This window comes from Emericellopsis atlantica, assembly GCF_019669845.1.
Source record: "Emericellopsis atlantica unplaced genomic scaffold F5Z01scaffold_3, whole genome shotgun sequence".
Classification (NCBI taxonomy): Eukaryota; Fungi; Ascomycota; class Sordariomycetes; order Hypocreales; family Bionectriaceae; genus Emericellopsis; species Emericellopsis atlantica.
This window is the reverse complement of record NW_025764705.1, coordinates 559,764-574,690: the sequence shown is the minus strand read 5'-3', so window position 1 is coordinate 574,690 and position 14,927 is coordinate 559,764. Positions and strand designations below refer to the sequence as shown.

General features: G+C 55.4%; 5 protein-coding genes across 5 annotated transcripts; 3 read left to right on the top strand and 2 right to left on the bottom strand.

The window, feature by feature from the left end:
- Positions 1–693: 693 nt before the first annotated feature.
- On the top strand, positions 694–1,489 carry F5Z01DRAFT_314403 (uncharacterized protein). Its single transcript, XM_046258977.1, has 2 exons — positions 694–1,243; positions 1,324–1,489. The coding sequence occupies exons 1-2, from the start codon at positions 883–885 to the stop codon at positions 1,374–1,376; spliced, it is 414 nt and encodes a 137-aa protein (XP_046121945.1). The 5' UTR covers positions 694–882; the 3' UTR covers positions 1,377–1,489.
- On the bottom strand, positions 1,315–3,388 carry F5Z01DRAFT_314407 (uncharacterized protein). Its single transcript, XM_046258978.1, has 2 exons — positions 2,891–3,388; positions 1,315–2,839 (listed from the first exon to the last, which is right to left on the bottom strand). The coding sequence occupies exons 1-2, from the start codon at positions 3,181–3,183 to the stop codon at positions 1,603–1,605; spliced, it is 1,530 nt and encodes a 509-aa protein (XP_046121944.1). The 5' UTR covers positions 3,184–3,388; the 3' UTR covers positions 1,315–1,602.
- A 45-nt stretch (positions 3,389–3,433) lies between these two features.
- Positions 3,434–5,174, bottom strand: F5Z01DRAFT_314398 (uncharacterized protein). The gene has a single exon (XM_046258976.1). It carries the CDS (start codon positions 5,071–5,073, stop codon positions 3,673–3,675), a length of 1,401 nt encoding a protein of 466 aa, XP_046121943.1. The 5' UTR covers positions 5,074–5,174; the 3' UTR covers positions 3,434–3,672.
- Positions 5,175–5,602: 428 nt separating this feature from the next.
- F5Z01DRAFT_314388 (uncharacterized protein) lies at positions 5,603–11,623 on the top strand. Its single transcript, XM_046258975.1, has 4 exons — positions 5,603–5,918; positions 5,976–10,691; positions 10,808–11,413; positions 11,470–11,623. Exons 2-4 carry the CDS (start codon positions 6,006–6,008, stop codon positions 11,611–11,613), a joined length of 5,436 nt encoding a protein of 1,811 aa, XP_046121942.1. The 5' UTR covers positions 5,603–5,918; positions 5,976–6,005; the 3' UTR covers positions 11,614–11,623.
- A 629-nt stretch (positions 11,624–12,252) lies between these two features.
- Positions 12,253–14,722, top strand: F5Z01DRAFT_314319 (5-aminolevulinic acid synthase). The gene has a single exon (XM_046258974.1). It carries the CDS (start codon positions 12,576–12,578, stop codon positions 14,424–14,426), a length of 1,851 nt encoding a protein of 616 aa, XP_046121941.1. The 5' UTR covers positions 12,253–12,575; the 3' UTR covers positions 14,427–14,722.
- Positions 14,723–14,927: the final 205 nt, after the last annotated feature.

The following is a 14,927-nucleotide window of genomic DNA, read 5'->3' as shown; positions in this document are numbered from 1 at the left end:
AATAGGCCACTCCTGAAACCAACAGTGTGGAATTTGGGCTTCTCGAAAAGTGAGCTAAAGATTTGATTGAACGGCCTGCAAAGGGAGACCTTGAAATAGATGAAAAGCGATGGCTGTTCAGGGTATTGAGCATTGTGACGAGATAGTTTGCTCTATAGAAGGCTGTTTGGCTTATTGAGAGAAGGTATTCACACCCGCTTCGGGCCATGACAGGTGGATCAGCCTCAACTCCCGGACCCCAGCGGCGCCTCTTCGAGGTGAGCCGCATGTAACGTGGGACGCACGCCGATGCAGTTGCTTTCTGACTTGTTCATAATGCTGGCAGTTCTAGGCTTCGACGAGACGACATCTTCAGCTTAGCCGCGTTGACGCCCGCGGATGCAGGCTGGTGCATCCTTGGATGTCTGCCGGCATCACGCGCTAAATGTCATTTGTTGCTCGTGTGGTGATTCATGCTGCCCCCTGTCCTAGCAGAGAGTACCTTCTGCAAAGAGGTTGGGATGTGCGGTTGGGAGTGATCATGACAATGGCCATCGTCGTCCTCGATGGACTAACGCCAGTAATCGCTTAGGCGCATAGACCATTCTATAACCGGCACCTGCAGCGTGAAACGCGACTATGCATCTACCGAGAGCACAGACCTGAAGCGTCCCTGCATTGACAGCCTACCCCCACTCTCTCCTTCTAGACCAATCAAATTTCTCCAATAATCCAATTATACCCCTTGCTTTCACGACCCCCCAGCTCGTATTACTTAGCGGGATACCGCGTCGCAAACGCGCCAGGCAAACGTCCCTCCTTTCCATCATCACCAGCTTCAATAAACACCACACGCCACCAATTTCGAGTTTCGACTTTCAATAGACCATCAACGCATTCGAGATGTCTGCCTCTCTCTTCCGTCGCAACGCCGCCCTCGGCGCCCGCCGTGCCTTCAGCACCACCGCCCCTCGCCCCGTCGCCAAGATCTCCATCATTGGCAACCTGGCCGACACCCCCGAGCTACAGGAGACGTCCTCCGGTCGTGAGATCATCCGCTACGCCGTCGCCTCCAACTCGGGATCCAAGAACAACCGTCAGACATCGTGGTTCCGCGTGGCGAGCTTTGCCGAGGGTCCCTCGCGCGACTACCTCCTCGCGCTCCCCAAGGGCAGCATGGTCTTTGTCGAGGGTGACGCGAGCATGAGCACCTACGAGGATGCCGAGAGCGGCAAGACGAGGAGCAGCCTGAACATTCTGCAGCGTAAGTGTGGTCCCACATCGTGGGGAGAATGACGACGACGTCGGCTCCGGGTTGGCCAGTAGACTAACGCAGATGAATAGGCTCTATTGATGTGCTCAAGCGCCCTCACCAGGTCCCTGAGGAATCCCAGTAATGGGCATACATACAATGATAGGACATTTGTAATGACCACATCTCCGCTATCTCTGGAAGACATCTTTCTCTTTGTTGGTAGGATTGCTGTACTATTACTGCGTGGAGGAAGCGGGGCATTGATACCATAATTGAGACTTTACACCATTTCATCAGCTTGCCAGCCCAGCATTCTTCTTTTTTTCTGAGCATGATTATCTTCTGCTTCTTTTCTTCATACTTCATCTCTAGACAAGCGCTACGCTATCCATGCAGCCGTATCCAGCTGCGACACCGCCCTCCTCGCTCTTGTCGCCCTTTGTCCTGAGCAGGTATCCTGCCTGCTCATTGTGCTTCGCCTTGCCGCTGTTCTGGTCCCAGAGACATGTGCCATAGACGCCCAGCTCGCAGATCACACCGCCTGCTTCGAGCGCCCCATTGCGGAGGATGGTGTTCGTGACGGGCGGAGGTGTGATGAGCTCCATGAGAATGTAGGAACCCCAGTGTTCCTCGGGCACTGTCTTGAGGAAGGACGGTATGGACCCGCGGTAGATATTATTGCCGCCGCCTTCACGCTGGGGCTTGAGCACATATTTCTCCGCCTCCTGGGGGTCCAGGGCCTTCTTCCTGGCTTCGAGACCCGAGGGCGAGGTATCCATGGGGTAGATGTTGGTGAACGTCTTCCACAGTTCCTGCGCTGCGGGCGTCTTGTTGTTGATGTATTTTGCGAGGACGGACAGGTCGGGCGTCGCCAGGACCTGCTGCACCTTCTTCGTGCCAGCTAGCTGCGTCAACACTGTCGGGCATCGGATTGCATGGGACCGCTCGAGATGCAGCCTTGCCTCCCAGCCCTTGGAGTCGGGGTAGTCACCGGGGCCGTAGCCGGCACGAAGGTAGATGACGGCTACCTCGTAGACCTTGTCTGGGTTGCGAGGGAGCTTATAGAGGAGCTGGCGTTTCGGTGTGTCGGCTATGCTGGTGTGCTGGAGCACTTCCGAAAAGGGTAGCCTGAAGACGGGAATGGCGGGCTTCGCCTGGAGGACCTGGTACTCCAAATGTCGTTGGTCAAACACGTTGCGCTCGCCATCCTGGGTCAGGAAGACAACACATCGGGGGTGGCCTAGTTCCGAGTCGCCGTACGCTGTGTAAGCGGCTTGGATGCCTGCTGCAAGTCCTTGTGTTGTCTTGTTCTCGGGGAGGTCTAGTAGGATGCTGGAGATGTTCTTCTCGAGGAGGGGGTACTCTGTGTTGGCCAGAAACTTGTGCAACCCCGATGTCTGCTGCGACAGACCTCCAAAAGAGGAGGCTATGGTGTTGAACTCGACTTGCTTTGCTTGTAGTGTCGGGGGTTCTGACGTGCAATCTTGGTGAACCATGTAGTCGGACCTGAAGAGACCCAGCGACAGTGGCTGCGTGTAGCCCTCCTCCTTCACTTTGAGGTGAATGTTCCATAGCTGGCCAATGAAATCATCTCCATCCTTGACTCTGAAGATTTTATCAGTACATAAGGCATGTGACATCAGGCGGGCGACTCACTCATTCACCATGTCCTCAATGAACTTCTCATCTCGGCTCACAGCGGCATACAGCTCGTTGTAGCTTTGCTGCACGACCCGTCCCTGCTCGAAGCATACCCGAGGAAAAGGGCTGGGGAACAGGGTGACCGGCGCGCTGACAGCGGTGACAGCATTCGGGTCTGCTTTGGGGTTTGGTGGCGGACGAATGGTCAGGCCATTCGCAATGGTCCAGTCTTTGATTGTCGTGATGAGGTGGGTTTGCTCTGGGCTGGAGAGAGGTGGGGGGTACACCCCGCTGGTGAGGGAAGACATTCCTGCTGCTGGCGAGGCCAATGTGTCGAGGTATTTGGAGGGGAGTAGGATAAGCAAGGAAGAGACAGCGAGAAGTGCCGCGATGATGAGAATTGATGGATGCTTCTTGAGCTAGCGGAGTTGGTAGCCCGTGCAAGCAGGTGGAGGAAGAAAGTCCACCTTCGCTTAATAATGCCGCGATGGTGTAAGCCGCCATCATGTGCCCAGACTCACAACGTGGTACCGTACGTGCATCTTCTCGACATCATCGCTAGCATTGGTGGGTAATTCTGGCTACTTATGGCTAAGTAATTATATCGGTAGCTGAGTAAACAAAGGCGATCAGCTAAGTCATGCCGATGCTTGAGACCATGTCAAGAAGACACGCTATTATTTTGGTCAAGATCAATTACTCGAGTATAGGGATTCTAATTATCAGGTGTTTTCCGCTTCAAAAATACAGAAGTATTTCGAAATTATAGGGACAGCAGTGCGGTCAAATGGCCATACTCAACGTGCAGACGGTCCTGTTCCAGACGCCTCGCCGTGATTCTCGAGTCGCGTTAAGCTCTCCCTGACCTCTTTCTGGTCTTGCTTGACCACCTCGTCGAACGAGGGTGGTGGCGCCTCTCCTGTCGGGGGCTGAATCCACGAGTCGCTCCGCGGCGGAGACCCATCTGGTTCTACATCGTACCTGCTTGCGCTCGGCGGTAGAACTACGAGAGGAAAGTCTCTGCTATTCCGAATCTCGCACTCTTCGCCGCCAATTTCAAGTGCGATAGTCCACCCCAATGAATGTCTTACCTTGAGGTTGTATGTCATGAAGCTGGGGCTGATGCTGGTGCTGATCCTGGGGCGTCCCATGGGACCATTGAACCCGACTTTAAGATTGGCGAGCTGGCCTAGATCCAGGCTGGATAGTTCCTCACCAAAGGGAACTTCTCTTAGTTTCGCTGATCCGGGGTCATTCAGGACCATGGAGATCTTGTCAAAGAAACTATCCTCATACGTCTTGAGCGTGCCCTCGCACTTGATCTCGCAGAATTGCTTGATTTTCAGCGTCGCTCGAAGGAGCCTGATGTTTTGCGGCACGTTTTGCAAGATTTCACTTGTCTTGTCCCATTCGGGCACAACCCGTATGCGAAACGGCACAGTTTTGGGGTTCTCCAGTTGTATTCGTGTCGGTGCGTCAACCTCTGCGCGGAACCACAGCGCAGGTACCGAGGATGTGTGGAAGAACTTTCGCAGTCTCTGCGATGTCGACAGAAGCGTGTCCTCCATGCCAGGTACTAGTTTCTGGGTTGTTACAGATCGCCGGGTGGTGTAGCGCGTGAGGCCCCAGTCGGCAAGAGGGGGTCCCTCGCTTCGCGCGCACAGCCTGACGGGCAGGATAGCATCATCAATTTGCCAACGGCCCTGCGCGAAGCCCCTGAAAGTGGCCTTGAGGTAGTACTCGACAAAGCTGTCCTTATCATTGATAGTAGTGGCGTTGTAAGTCGGTGGGAGGACATGTGTGCGTCTCGCCGAGTTGCTTTGTGGGATGAATGTGTCCTGATTTTGGCATGCGACTTCGTCGTCCACGTGAGTTGGGAGGCGGATCAGGAACGGCCACTCTTCACGACCACCTGTTGGCGGGATGTGCACCGGTCCTTCATAGAGCGTTTGCGCGTGGCGGACGTGGTCGATGAGTCGGAAGCGCCCCCGGTAAGTGCTGCTGCTGTTGACCCGGTGGACGACCATATGAGATTTCGCGCGGCCATGAATGGTGATCTTGACGGTGGTCTTTGTGGTCAGGATGGGGCTGGTGCGTACTACATTTCCGGCGATCGTGTGGCCGGGCGAGAAGGAGTTTTGGCCATTGCTGATGTGGATGGATAGGAGGGGCGAAGACAGCTCGAGTGTTTGTGGCATTGAATGGTATTAATGTAATGCAGTCCTGAGGTGAGGTGAGGTGATGAACTGTGCAGGTCTTCTTAGGTGCGGTGTCGAGACATGAGTTGGAGGCGGGTGGTTCCAGGTCTTCAGGCAGAGGTGATGCAATCGGCTGGCCTATTACTCGTCAAAGAGATTCGACCCGATCCCACGCCTCAGGTGACAGGCTGTTTGACGATCCATGTCATCTTGGCGTGTCTTCCTGAAGGACCAGGTCAGGTCAGGTGCGATTGGCGGTGATTCGCGCCGGCCCAGGGTCAAGAGGTTGAGTTGGCAGGTACGACTGGAGCAGACTGGGTTCACTGGACGCGGAGTGGTCTCCGCCTCCAGTCACTGTGGCGCTGCGCATTCGCTGGGGTGAAAGAATACATGTACCTTGTTCGTCCTGACCTTACTGTCCGGAACCGTGGCACCAAAAGTGCCATGCGCTGACATTGTTCTCAGTTGGCCAGTGTTGGTAAGAAATCAGGCCGTGTTATGACGCATCCCCGCTCACAAGGCTCTCACAGACTGGATTTAGAGAGGTCAGTTCGTTTCTGCCCCACTAACTTTTAGCTTTCTACAATACACTCCACCACGCGCTTTGCCAGTGCCGTTCAAGGGTTCGCGCTCTTCCACGCGAGATTGAAACCTAACCCCACGTTACGCTTGCCTTCACCTCACTCCCAAAGCACTTATATTTCCGGCCGACTAGAGCTCGCTACCTGCCGCTCTCGAGAAGTTTGTTCTGCGACCATTTCGCGACCACCTTCTGCTGTTGCGCCTGCTTGTGCTGCAATCAACCAACATCGCCTGGGCGCGCGTTCTTCTGGTTTCGCTATGAGGCACGTCTACTGCTTCAGCCCACCGGCGCGCGATGCAACTACTAACACATACCTTAGCGCCAAAAGAACACGTCCCTGGGAGGATGAATGATCATGGCGCCGAGGCTTGGACCGCGACAAGTCGAAGATAACGACCCGTTTCTTTGGGATGTCGAACAGGTCGTCGCCGAATTATGCGGTGCTAACTGCCCATGGGCGAAAGATCCGGCCGCCTTCGCAGACAGGCTTCGGGCAGAAGAACTGGATGGCAGGACGCTCTTGACATATCAATCGACGACATCCCTAGACAGGCTTCTAAACCGACTAAGCTTCCAGACCCTGCGAGATGAGTCGCGTTTCAACGAGAAGGTCAACGACCTGAGACTACAGAGTCCTTCCTTCGTGGCTTGGAGATTCGCGCTTGACCGGAAACAAGAACGAGTGTCTGGGATCATTGCAAGCGAAGAAGATGGGAATATCGAAGAGGATCGATTGTCATACGTGCCTGAGGAAGCACCATATCCTAGAAGTCAAGATGCCCGAATCAATGGCATAGTCTCTAGTCCGGCGACACCGGCACTTGGGCAAGTGCCCATCTTGGGCGGCTCGCAGTCATCTGCAGTTGAACGTCGCCTGTCAACGCCTTTTGAGCTGAAACGCCCAGCCACACACGGAGACGATAGCGCTACCGATGCTGCCGAACCACCGCCCAAGAAAAGCCGTGTTCAGCCGACCAACATCAGCCTACAAACGGTGACGGAGCACATTGTAGCCCTTCCGTGGGAGCATGCCCCTACTTGGGCGTATATCGGTGACGGGGCCTTAACCCAGGAGATGCTCACGTCGGATTCGGAACCCGTCACAAGCTTGGTACTGGACTATGTCGATAAGGTGTCGAGCGAAGAAGAGTTCACAGTAAAGCCGAAATGGATGCCCCCAGGCCGGCGAATGGCAGTTGCAATGGTGATGCGACGTCTTCTGATCAAGAATGCTCGAAACTTGGTCCGGATCGATGACGGCGAAGAAGTCATCTCAGAATTCGGCATCGACAAGGAAGACAGAATCCTGGCTCTTTCCGATCTCCCGTCTGAATTAGACGATGATACGAGGCAGGAAATAGAGGACGAACGGCTCGAGGCTGAAGAGTTAAGGCTACAGGAGGACGGCATTCCACAGCACAAGGTCCAGGAGATTCTCGACGAAGAGATTGAGGCATTCACACGACTCTGGAAAACCCGCAAGGCCTCAAGACTCAAGCGAGAGGCATGGAGTCTTTGGAATCAAGCACGCAAAGGGAAGCGCAATATCATGTCCGAGCAATCTCGCACAGAAATCCGCGCTCTCGACGAACGTATCGCGACTTACACGGGGCGCATTCTTCGCGAGAGGTGGCAAGTCGAAAGCGAAGTGCGTGCACAAGCCCAAATTCTGGAGGCCAGTGTAGAGGACAGACTCTACCAGGCCTGGAAGCTTAATGTTCTAGAATGCAGGGTAGAGCCTGAGAGGCCTCTAAAGCCTGCGCGCCCATCGCTGACTCCGAAGAAGCGGCCTGCGGCGATGGAAGAAGTCCTGACCAGCAGCGACGAGGAGGATGACACTGATTTCATCGTTCATGACGAGGACCCTCTTCCCATGGATATATCCGATGCAGCAGCTGACTCCTCCAACGACGCTGCCAACGACGCCGCCAGCGGACAAACTCGCCATGCCCCAGAGGCTGCTAATGGAGATGGAGATGCCGCACAGGGCAGCGACGGTGAAACTTCTCAGAGTTTGAAAGCGAATCCAACAACACCTGTCAGAACTCGACACCCTCAGTCCCCCAAGGTGCCTCCGTCCCAGCACTCCGTCACGGTCATAGATTTGACGTTAGAGCCGGACTCGCAACCCACAGAGGCCTCCACGACGGATGCAGTCAACGGGCCATCGCTCAAAAGTCTCGGCAGCCTCAGTCCAATCACCGCGCATGATGCCAAGTTTTGGTCGAATCAAAATGACCGCTGGAGACTTGTCTTATGGGTTATGGCTAATATGACTTTCAACCGGCGCAAAGCCGTCTTTGTCGCCTTGCAGACATATTCACCCCTGAACGTATGGAAGATGTACGTCACAGTCTTTCTGAACGAACCGCCACAGGACTATGGGATGGTGGGCACTTGGACCGAGAACGAGCTTCTCTGTTTCGACATTGCACGATTATTTCTTACGCACCTTCGATGCAGGGTACAGGCTGAGAAACGCTTGGTGCCGCCGACAAAAAAGACCATCCACAAGATACGCTCGAATAATGAAGGGTTCTCACTCTTCTGTAGATGGCTGCGGGAGAAGGAGTCAATATTCCCCACGGCTGACCAGATCTACCGGGGCCATGATCCTGATAATATCCCCGATAGCGACGAGGAAATCCCGGCTGACAAGGAACTTGAAGAGTACGGCTCGCCTCAGAAGCGCCGGAAGCAGACAAAGGAAGTCGTGCAGAACAGGGATGCCCTCACTCTGCGCCAGGTTGCCAAAGAGAGGATCAAAGAGCAAGAGACTCGTCGCCAGAAACTCCGGGCTCAGCTTGCAGGCCTAGGCTCGTTAGTTCATGGAGACAATCGTATCATCATAAACGAAAGCAAAGACGAGGAGCAAGAGCTGGTGTATGTTGACAAGGACATTTCACGTTCGATCAAGGAGCACCAGATCGACGGTGTTCGTTTCTTGTGGAACCAAATCGTCCTGCCCCCGATGCTCCGCCAAGGCTGCCTCCTAGCGCACACAATGGGCCTGGGCAAAACAATGCAAGTGATTACGTTCCTTGTAGCCCTTGCTCAAGCTTCTAGTGATGCCAAGACTGCGACGCAGATACCAGAGGATTTGCGCAAGTCCAAAACGTTGATCCTGTGTCCTGCAGGACTTGTCAACAATTGGATGGATGAGTTGTGCAAATGGGCTCCGAAAGACTCCTTGGGCCCCCTGGTGTCACTGGACTCAGCGGCTACGTCTTTCATGCGTGAAGACATCATCCGAGAGTGGGCAGCTGACGGCGGAGTGCTGGTCCTTGGTTACGACATGTTCAAAGCCTTTTTCCGCAAGGACAAGAGCGACGACGAGGGCAGGCTACAGTATGAAGAGCTTGCCGCGTTACTGCTGGAGACTCCAAGGATCGTCGTGGCTGACGAGGCACACAAGCTTAAGACACAAAGCGGAGTGTTGAACAGCCTCTGTTCGCAATTCTATACTTCTGGTCGCATCGCCTTGACTGGCTCGCCGCTGAGCAACAACACGATAGAGTACTACTCGATGATTCATTGGGTTGCACCGAATTTCCTGGGCCCCTTGGAGGAGTTTAAGGATATCTACGTCCGCGAAATCGAGGATGGGCTAGCGCGAGACAGTCTAGCTGTCGATAAGAAACGGGCGCTTAGAAAGCTACACGCTTTAAAGACGACAGTAGCACCCAAAGTGCATCGAGCCACGATCAAAGTGCTCTCCCACGACCTGCCTCCAAAGTCAGAATTCGTTATATCGGTGCCTCCCACTAAGCTACAGTGCGACCTATATACGCTATACATCAACGCCATTCACGACGGCGGTGTTGGCAGACAAGGCTCGGCTTTGACGGCTGCTAGGGACTTGGTGCTTCTGTGCAATCACCCGGCCTGTTTCGGTTACAAGGTGATGCAAGAAATCGCTACAGGTACTGACAACAAGGCCTCAACATTCCCTGCAGGGATCATCAACGAGGCAAATCGCCTAACAAACAGCAACCCGACGATCCAAGACCCTTCATACTCGGCCAAGGTGCTTTACCTGTGTCGAATTCTAGACGTTTCCCGGGCCGTCGGCGACAAGGTCTTAGTGTTCAGCCAAAGCATCCCTACACTAGACTATCTACAGAAGATCATGGAAATGCAAGATCGTCGCTTTTGTCGGCTAGACGGCGGCAGCAAGATCAACGAACGCCAACATCAAACAAGAGCGTTCAACGATGGGCAGCAGGACGTCTATCTCATCTCGACCAGGGCGGGCGGTGTTGGTCTCAACATACAAGGAGCCAATCGCGTGGTGATATTCGACTCACAGTGGAATCCGGCCGATGACCAGCAAGCAGTTGGACGAGCGTATCGTCTTGGGCAGCTGAAGCATGTGTTTGTTTACTATCTTATGGTCGCCGGTACGATTGAGCAGGAGCTCCACAACCAGGCCGTCTTCAAAGGCCAACTAGCCACCCGAGTTGTCGACCAGAAGAATCCTATCTCCTGGGGCCAAAGGCATGGTAAATACCTCATGCACATTCAACACCCAAAGGACGGGGCACGTACCCCGAATCTAGCAGCCTTCAAAGGCAAAGACCAGATCCTCGACGATCTCATCCAAAATCCTCCCAGGACCGTCTGGCCGGAACCACAGCAGCTTCAAATCAGGAAACTCGTCTCGACTGATACATTTGAAGAGGAAGACATTGACGCCACCTTGACTTTAGAAGAGCGTAAGGAAGCGGAAGAAGCTGTCCGGCTTGATCGACTTCGACGCACGGACCCGACTGAGCATGCGAAATTGGTTGCAGAGCAGCAAGCACACCAGGCTCAACAATGGCAGCATCCAATTCATGCAGTATCTACTCCGAATGGTGGAAATATGACATCAATCCCACCTCCGACCCAGCCGCATGGCACTACGAGACCGCCGCATCATATACCTGACTTGAACGGCCCAACGACAATGGCACCCAGCATCGGTGCTGCTTCAGCAGACGGCCAGCGTCGTGAACCGGCACTTCAAGAGTCCAACTCTGGCGTGCCCGATAGGGTATAGAGCCACCATTCCCCTTCTGTTCCCATCCATATTGCCCTTTCCGGTTTCCCTCAAATACAAAAACAACATGTCCACCCCCTGCTACAAGACTATTCTAACATGAATGCCAGTCCTCAGGTGCCGATGATGCTGCCCCTGCGGTTGCGATTCCAAACGTCCCACCTCCGCCCATGCCCATGGTCGGGGCAAACACCTACTTTGGTCGGCAGACGGAGGTCATGAGCAGCACGCACTCGCCTGGACCAGCTACAAGCGCATCAGCAGCCACAGATCAACCACCTCCCACCAGCCCGATGGGCATGCCGGCGCCAGCGTTCACTTTCAACAGCAGTCAATCACAGCCGCTTGACGCCACTTTCCAACAGAAACTGATAGAACGCCTCGAGGCTATCCCCGGCGTAACTAGGCACTCGGTCATCACACTTGCCCATGGCGGCATACAGCATCGTGCAATATCCCTAGCAAGGTCGATCCAGCAGGTGCTCGAAGCTAGAGGGGCTGGGTTCTTGCCGGATAAGGTGCAGTGGAAGTTGCTGACGGAATTGCTGGACAACGAACGCTTCACAATTGCATTAGCATACGGGCTCCTTACACCCAATTATGTGGCCAGCGCGGGGCGCAAAGTGTTGCGAAGTCGTGTCGACTCGCTGGAGCGACTGAGTCCCGAGACCTTTATGGCGCAGTGCAGTTTGAAGACACAGAACAAAGATCCAGTGGTGTGTATGGCCCTGACAGGGTATTGTCGGAGTTGCAGCGACTAACCGTGTTCTAGGAACTACAACGCCATTCAACATCCGGGGCCTCGTCGTCGAGGGCTAGAAAGGAGGACTCGGCAGTGCTCGCAGAGATGTCGAAGAGTCGTCAAACACAGGCGATGGCTATAGACGACTGCCCGCCTGGGCGCACGCATCACTAAGAGAACAGGAGCGGCATACATCACGACAGCTGTCGGTTGGCTCCAGGGCCAGTCCCACGAGCGGGCACAGCGACAGCACCGGTCAGGGCAGATGACGAGTGATGAGAATCAAGACGATGGAATGAAGGAAGAGGGGGGTTGATTGACAATGGCATTGCGATTTCGGCGTTGGGCGTGAGGATTCGAGATACCCTATTTGCTGGCGTGGTCATCTTTACGGAGTGTTCGACACGTGCATTGACGACCATATGGGGCTGACCAAGGATGGTTCGGTGCATGTTGCATTGGGGTTTCGCATTTCAGCCTTTTCAGGAGCAACTATAGTACATAAACAATGACCACCTTGGGATGATATGCGCAGGAGGATCGCTTTCTACCAGAATCGTTTGCAATGCAATCAAGCTACCTCGAAGTGTTGAACACGAGCATGACCATCGTAGGTCACAAACCATGTGTCGCTAATCACAATGTGGAAAAGTCATGATGGGTTGATTGATTGCTCATCCAGCACGATGGAAGAAAAAGTGCGGGGTCGCCGCGTCGTCAGCGCCCAATCACACGCTGGCTAAAGGTAAGAAGAATATTGAAGGGGACGACCTCGGCGGTGGGTGGATCCAGAGGGGCATTCCATCAATCAATCAATGATCAATTCATCAATGCGCTCAATTTTGCCTGCCGGACATGATCATAATTTGTCCATGATTAGTGGCCATTGTCGAGAAGCGGAAAGGGCGGCATCTCGAATTCCACAATCCCAAATTCGGCTAGAAAATTGGAACTACTTGCTCGGGATTCTCCTTCCCGGCCAGTGACCACCCTCGTCTGGGTAGTCTCATCCACTGGGCCTCCGTCTTTCCTTCCTTCTTTCCCTTTCCCCCTCCTCCACAAGGCATTTCCAGAAACACGTCCACCGCGACGACTCGAATAGACACCCTCAACGACTGCGATCATTTATCCTGGCCATGGATAGCGTCCTCCGCCAGAGCAAGGCCATGTGCCCGTTCCTCAAGACGGCTTCCCCCGCCACCCTGCGAGCCCTCTCGACGTCTGCTCGCCCGACCGCGACCCCGAGCCCCAGCCCCAAGGCGTCGCCCTGTGGCGGCACCATGTCCAAGCTGACGCTCCTCGCCGGTCGCTGCCCGGTCATGGGCAAGGCCATGGCTGTGCAGTCGTCCAAGTACGGCGCCGCCGCCAGCCTCCGTGCCTTCTCCAACCATGCCAAGACGTCTTCCGCCAGCGCCCACGGCAAGGCCAAGATGCACACCAGCCGTGGCCAGGAGGCCCGCGCCGTCGAGGGCCACGTCTCTGGCATATACCCGCCTAACAAGACGAACAAGCCGCTCGCCGACGCACGTGCGGCCGCCAAGTTCAACTACGAGTCCTTTTACACGGCCGAACTCGACAAGAAGCACAAGGACAAGTCGTACCGCTACTTCAACAACATCAACCGCCTGGCCAAGGACTTTCCTCGCGCCCACATGTCCAACAAGGAGGATCGCGTCACCGTCTGGTGCGCCAATGACTACCTCGGCATGGGTCGCAACAGCCGCGTGCTCAACAAGATGCACGAGACGCTCGAGGAGTACGGCGCGGGCGCGGGCGGGACGAGGAACATCTCTGGACACAACAGGCATGCGGTAGAATTGGAGGGCACGCTGGCCAAGCTCCACGCCAAGGACGCGGCGCTGGTGTTCAGCTCGTGCTACGTGGCCAACGACGCGACGCTGGCCACCCTGGGCAGCAAGATGCCCGACTGCGTCATCTTGTCGGATAGCCTGAACCACGCCTCCATGATCCAGGGCATCCGACACTCTGGCACCAAGAAGGTCGTCTTCAAGCACAACGATGTGGCGGATCTGGAGGCCAAGCTGGCTGCCCTGCCGCTGCACGTGCCCAAGATCATCGCCTTTGAATCCGTCTACAGCATGTGTGGTTCCATTGGGCCGATTGAGGAGATTTGCGACCTGGCCGACAAGTACGGCGCCATCACCTTTCTCGACGAAGTGCATGCCGTAGGCATGTACGGGCCGAGCGGTGCTGGCGTGGCTGAGCACCTGGACTGGGAGGCGCACAAGGAGGGCATGCCCCGGGGCACCATTATGGATCGCATCGACATCATCACGGGTACTCTGGGCAAGGCATACGGCTGTGTGGGCGGCTACATTGCGGGCAGCGAAAAGCTGGTCGACATGATCCGCTCGCTGGCTCCTGGGTTCATCTTCACGACCTCGCTTCCCCCGGCGACCATGGCTGGCGCCAGGGCGTCGATCGAGTACCAGATGGAGCACGACGGTGACCGGAGGCTGCAGCAGCTGCACACGCGTGCGGTCAAGGAGGAGATGAACGCCCGCGACATCCCCGTCATCCCCAATCCCTCGCACATTGTGCCCCTGCTGGTCGGCAACGCGGAGCTGGCCAAGGCGGCCTCTGACATGCTCCTCAACGACTACCAGATCTACGTCCAGTCCATCAACTACCCGACCGTTCCCGTCGGCCAGGAGCGCCTGCGCATCACGCCCACCCCGGGCCACGGCAAGGAGCTCCGGGAGGAACTGGTCCAGGCTGTGGACGAGATCTGGACGCGCCTGGGCATCAAGCGCACGTCTGATTGGGCGGCTGAGGGTGGCTTCATTGGTGTCGGTGAGCAGGACAACACGGAGGTCCAGCCGCTCTGGACGGACAAGCAGTTGGGCATTGAGCAGGCGGCCAAGGAGATTATGGCTACGGGAGGACAATCTGGCAAGGCATCCCTGACCGAGACCCTGCTGGAGCGCGAGGCGGGCGCCGGACGCTCTGTCGCAGCCGCAGCCTAAGACTTGGTCGCTCGCTCACTGTGCCGCTGGCATTGGTTCCCAATTGTGGCGAACCACCATTCCATTCGATCCAGGGCTGTTTCTGGCCCTCTTATGATAGCTTGTGCCTTTTGGCCCAATTTACACTATTGATTGGCGCAATTGCGACCTTACATCACCTTTTGGTTGCCCATTCATTCGGCTTGTGACTGGAATTCGAGGGAGGGGTGGGGGCGAGTAGATCGGCTTCCGGATTATCCTACTGAATTAAGTTCGCCAGTGCCTGTTCGTTATTAACGCTAGCCGGCATCGTTCCGCCAGGATAGATTTTCCGGGACGCCGACGGGAACGGCACGACTGAGGGCGTTGCTTGTCCGGGTCCGCGGACACCGAATCTTGGGACTGATGCCCGCGGCGGTCGTCCGTCATAATGGGCCACATTCAGTTTCTCGTGAACCTGTCACTTTGCATCTGAATTATTACCTTTTCTGTTTTTATTAACCTTTCACATGCAGCTGGGGA

What these genes read in the sequence shown, in the direction of transcription:
- F5Z01DRAFT_314403 (XM_046258977.1), top strand. Translation starts at nt 883, where the DNA reads ATGTCTGCCTCTCTCTTCCGTCGCAACGCCGCCCTCGGCGCCCGCCGT. An exon ending in CAGCCTGAACATTCTGCAGC is followed by an intron (nt 1,244 to 1,323) that starts GTAAGTGTGGTC and finishes GCAGATGAATAG; the next exon opens with GCTCTATTGATGTGCTCAAG.
- F5Z01DRAFT_314407 (XM_046258978.1), bottom strand. Translation starts at nt 3,183, where the DNA reads ATGTCTTCCCTCACCAGCGGGGTGTACCCCCCACCTCTCTCCAGCCCA. An exon ending in ATTGAGGACATGGTGAATGA is followed by an intron (nt 2,840 to 2,890) that starts GTGAGTCGCCCG and finishes TAAAATCTTCAG; the next exon opens with AGTCAAGGATGGAGATGATT.
- F5Z01DRAFT_314398 (XM_046258976.1), bottom strand. Translation starts at nt 5,073, where the DNA reads ATGCCACAAACACTCGAGCTGTCTTCGCCCCTCCTATCCATCCACATC.
- F5Z01DRAFT_314388 (XM_046258975.1), top strand. Translation starts at nt 6,006, where the DNA reads ATGATCATGGCGCCGAGGCTTGGACCGCGACAAGTCGAAGATAACGAC. An exon ending in ACTCTGGCGTGCCCGATAGG is followed by an intron (nt 10,692 to 10,807) that starts GTATAGAGCCAC and finishes CATGAATGCCAG; the next exon opens with TCCTCAGGTGCCGATGATGC. An exon ending in CACAGAACAAAGATCCAGTG is followed by an intron (nt 11,414 to 11,469) that starts GTGTGTATGGCC and finishes ACCGTGTTCTAG; the next exon opens with GAACTACAACGCCATTCAAC.
- F5Z01DRAFT_314319 (XM_046258974.1), top strand. Translation starts at nt 12,576, where the DNA reads ATGGATAGCGTCCTCCGCCAGAGCAAGGCCATGTGCCCGTTCCTCAAG.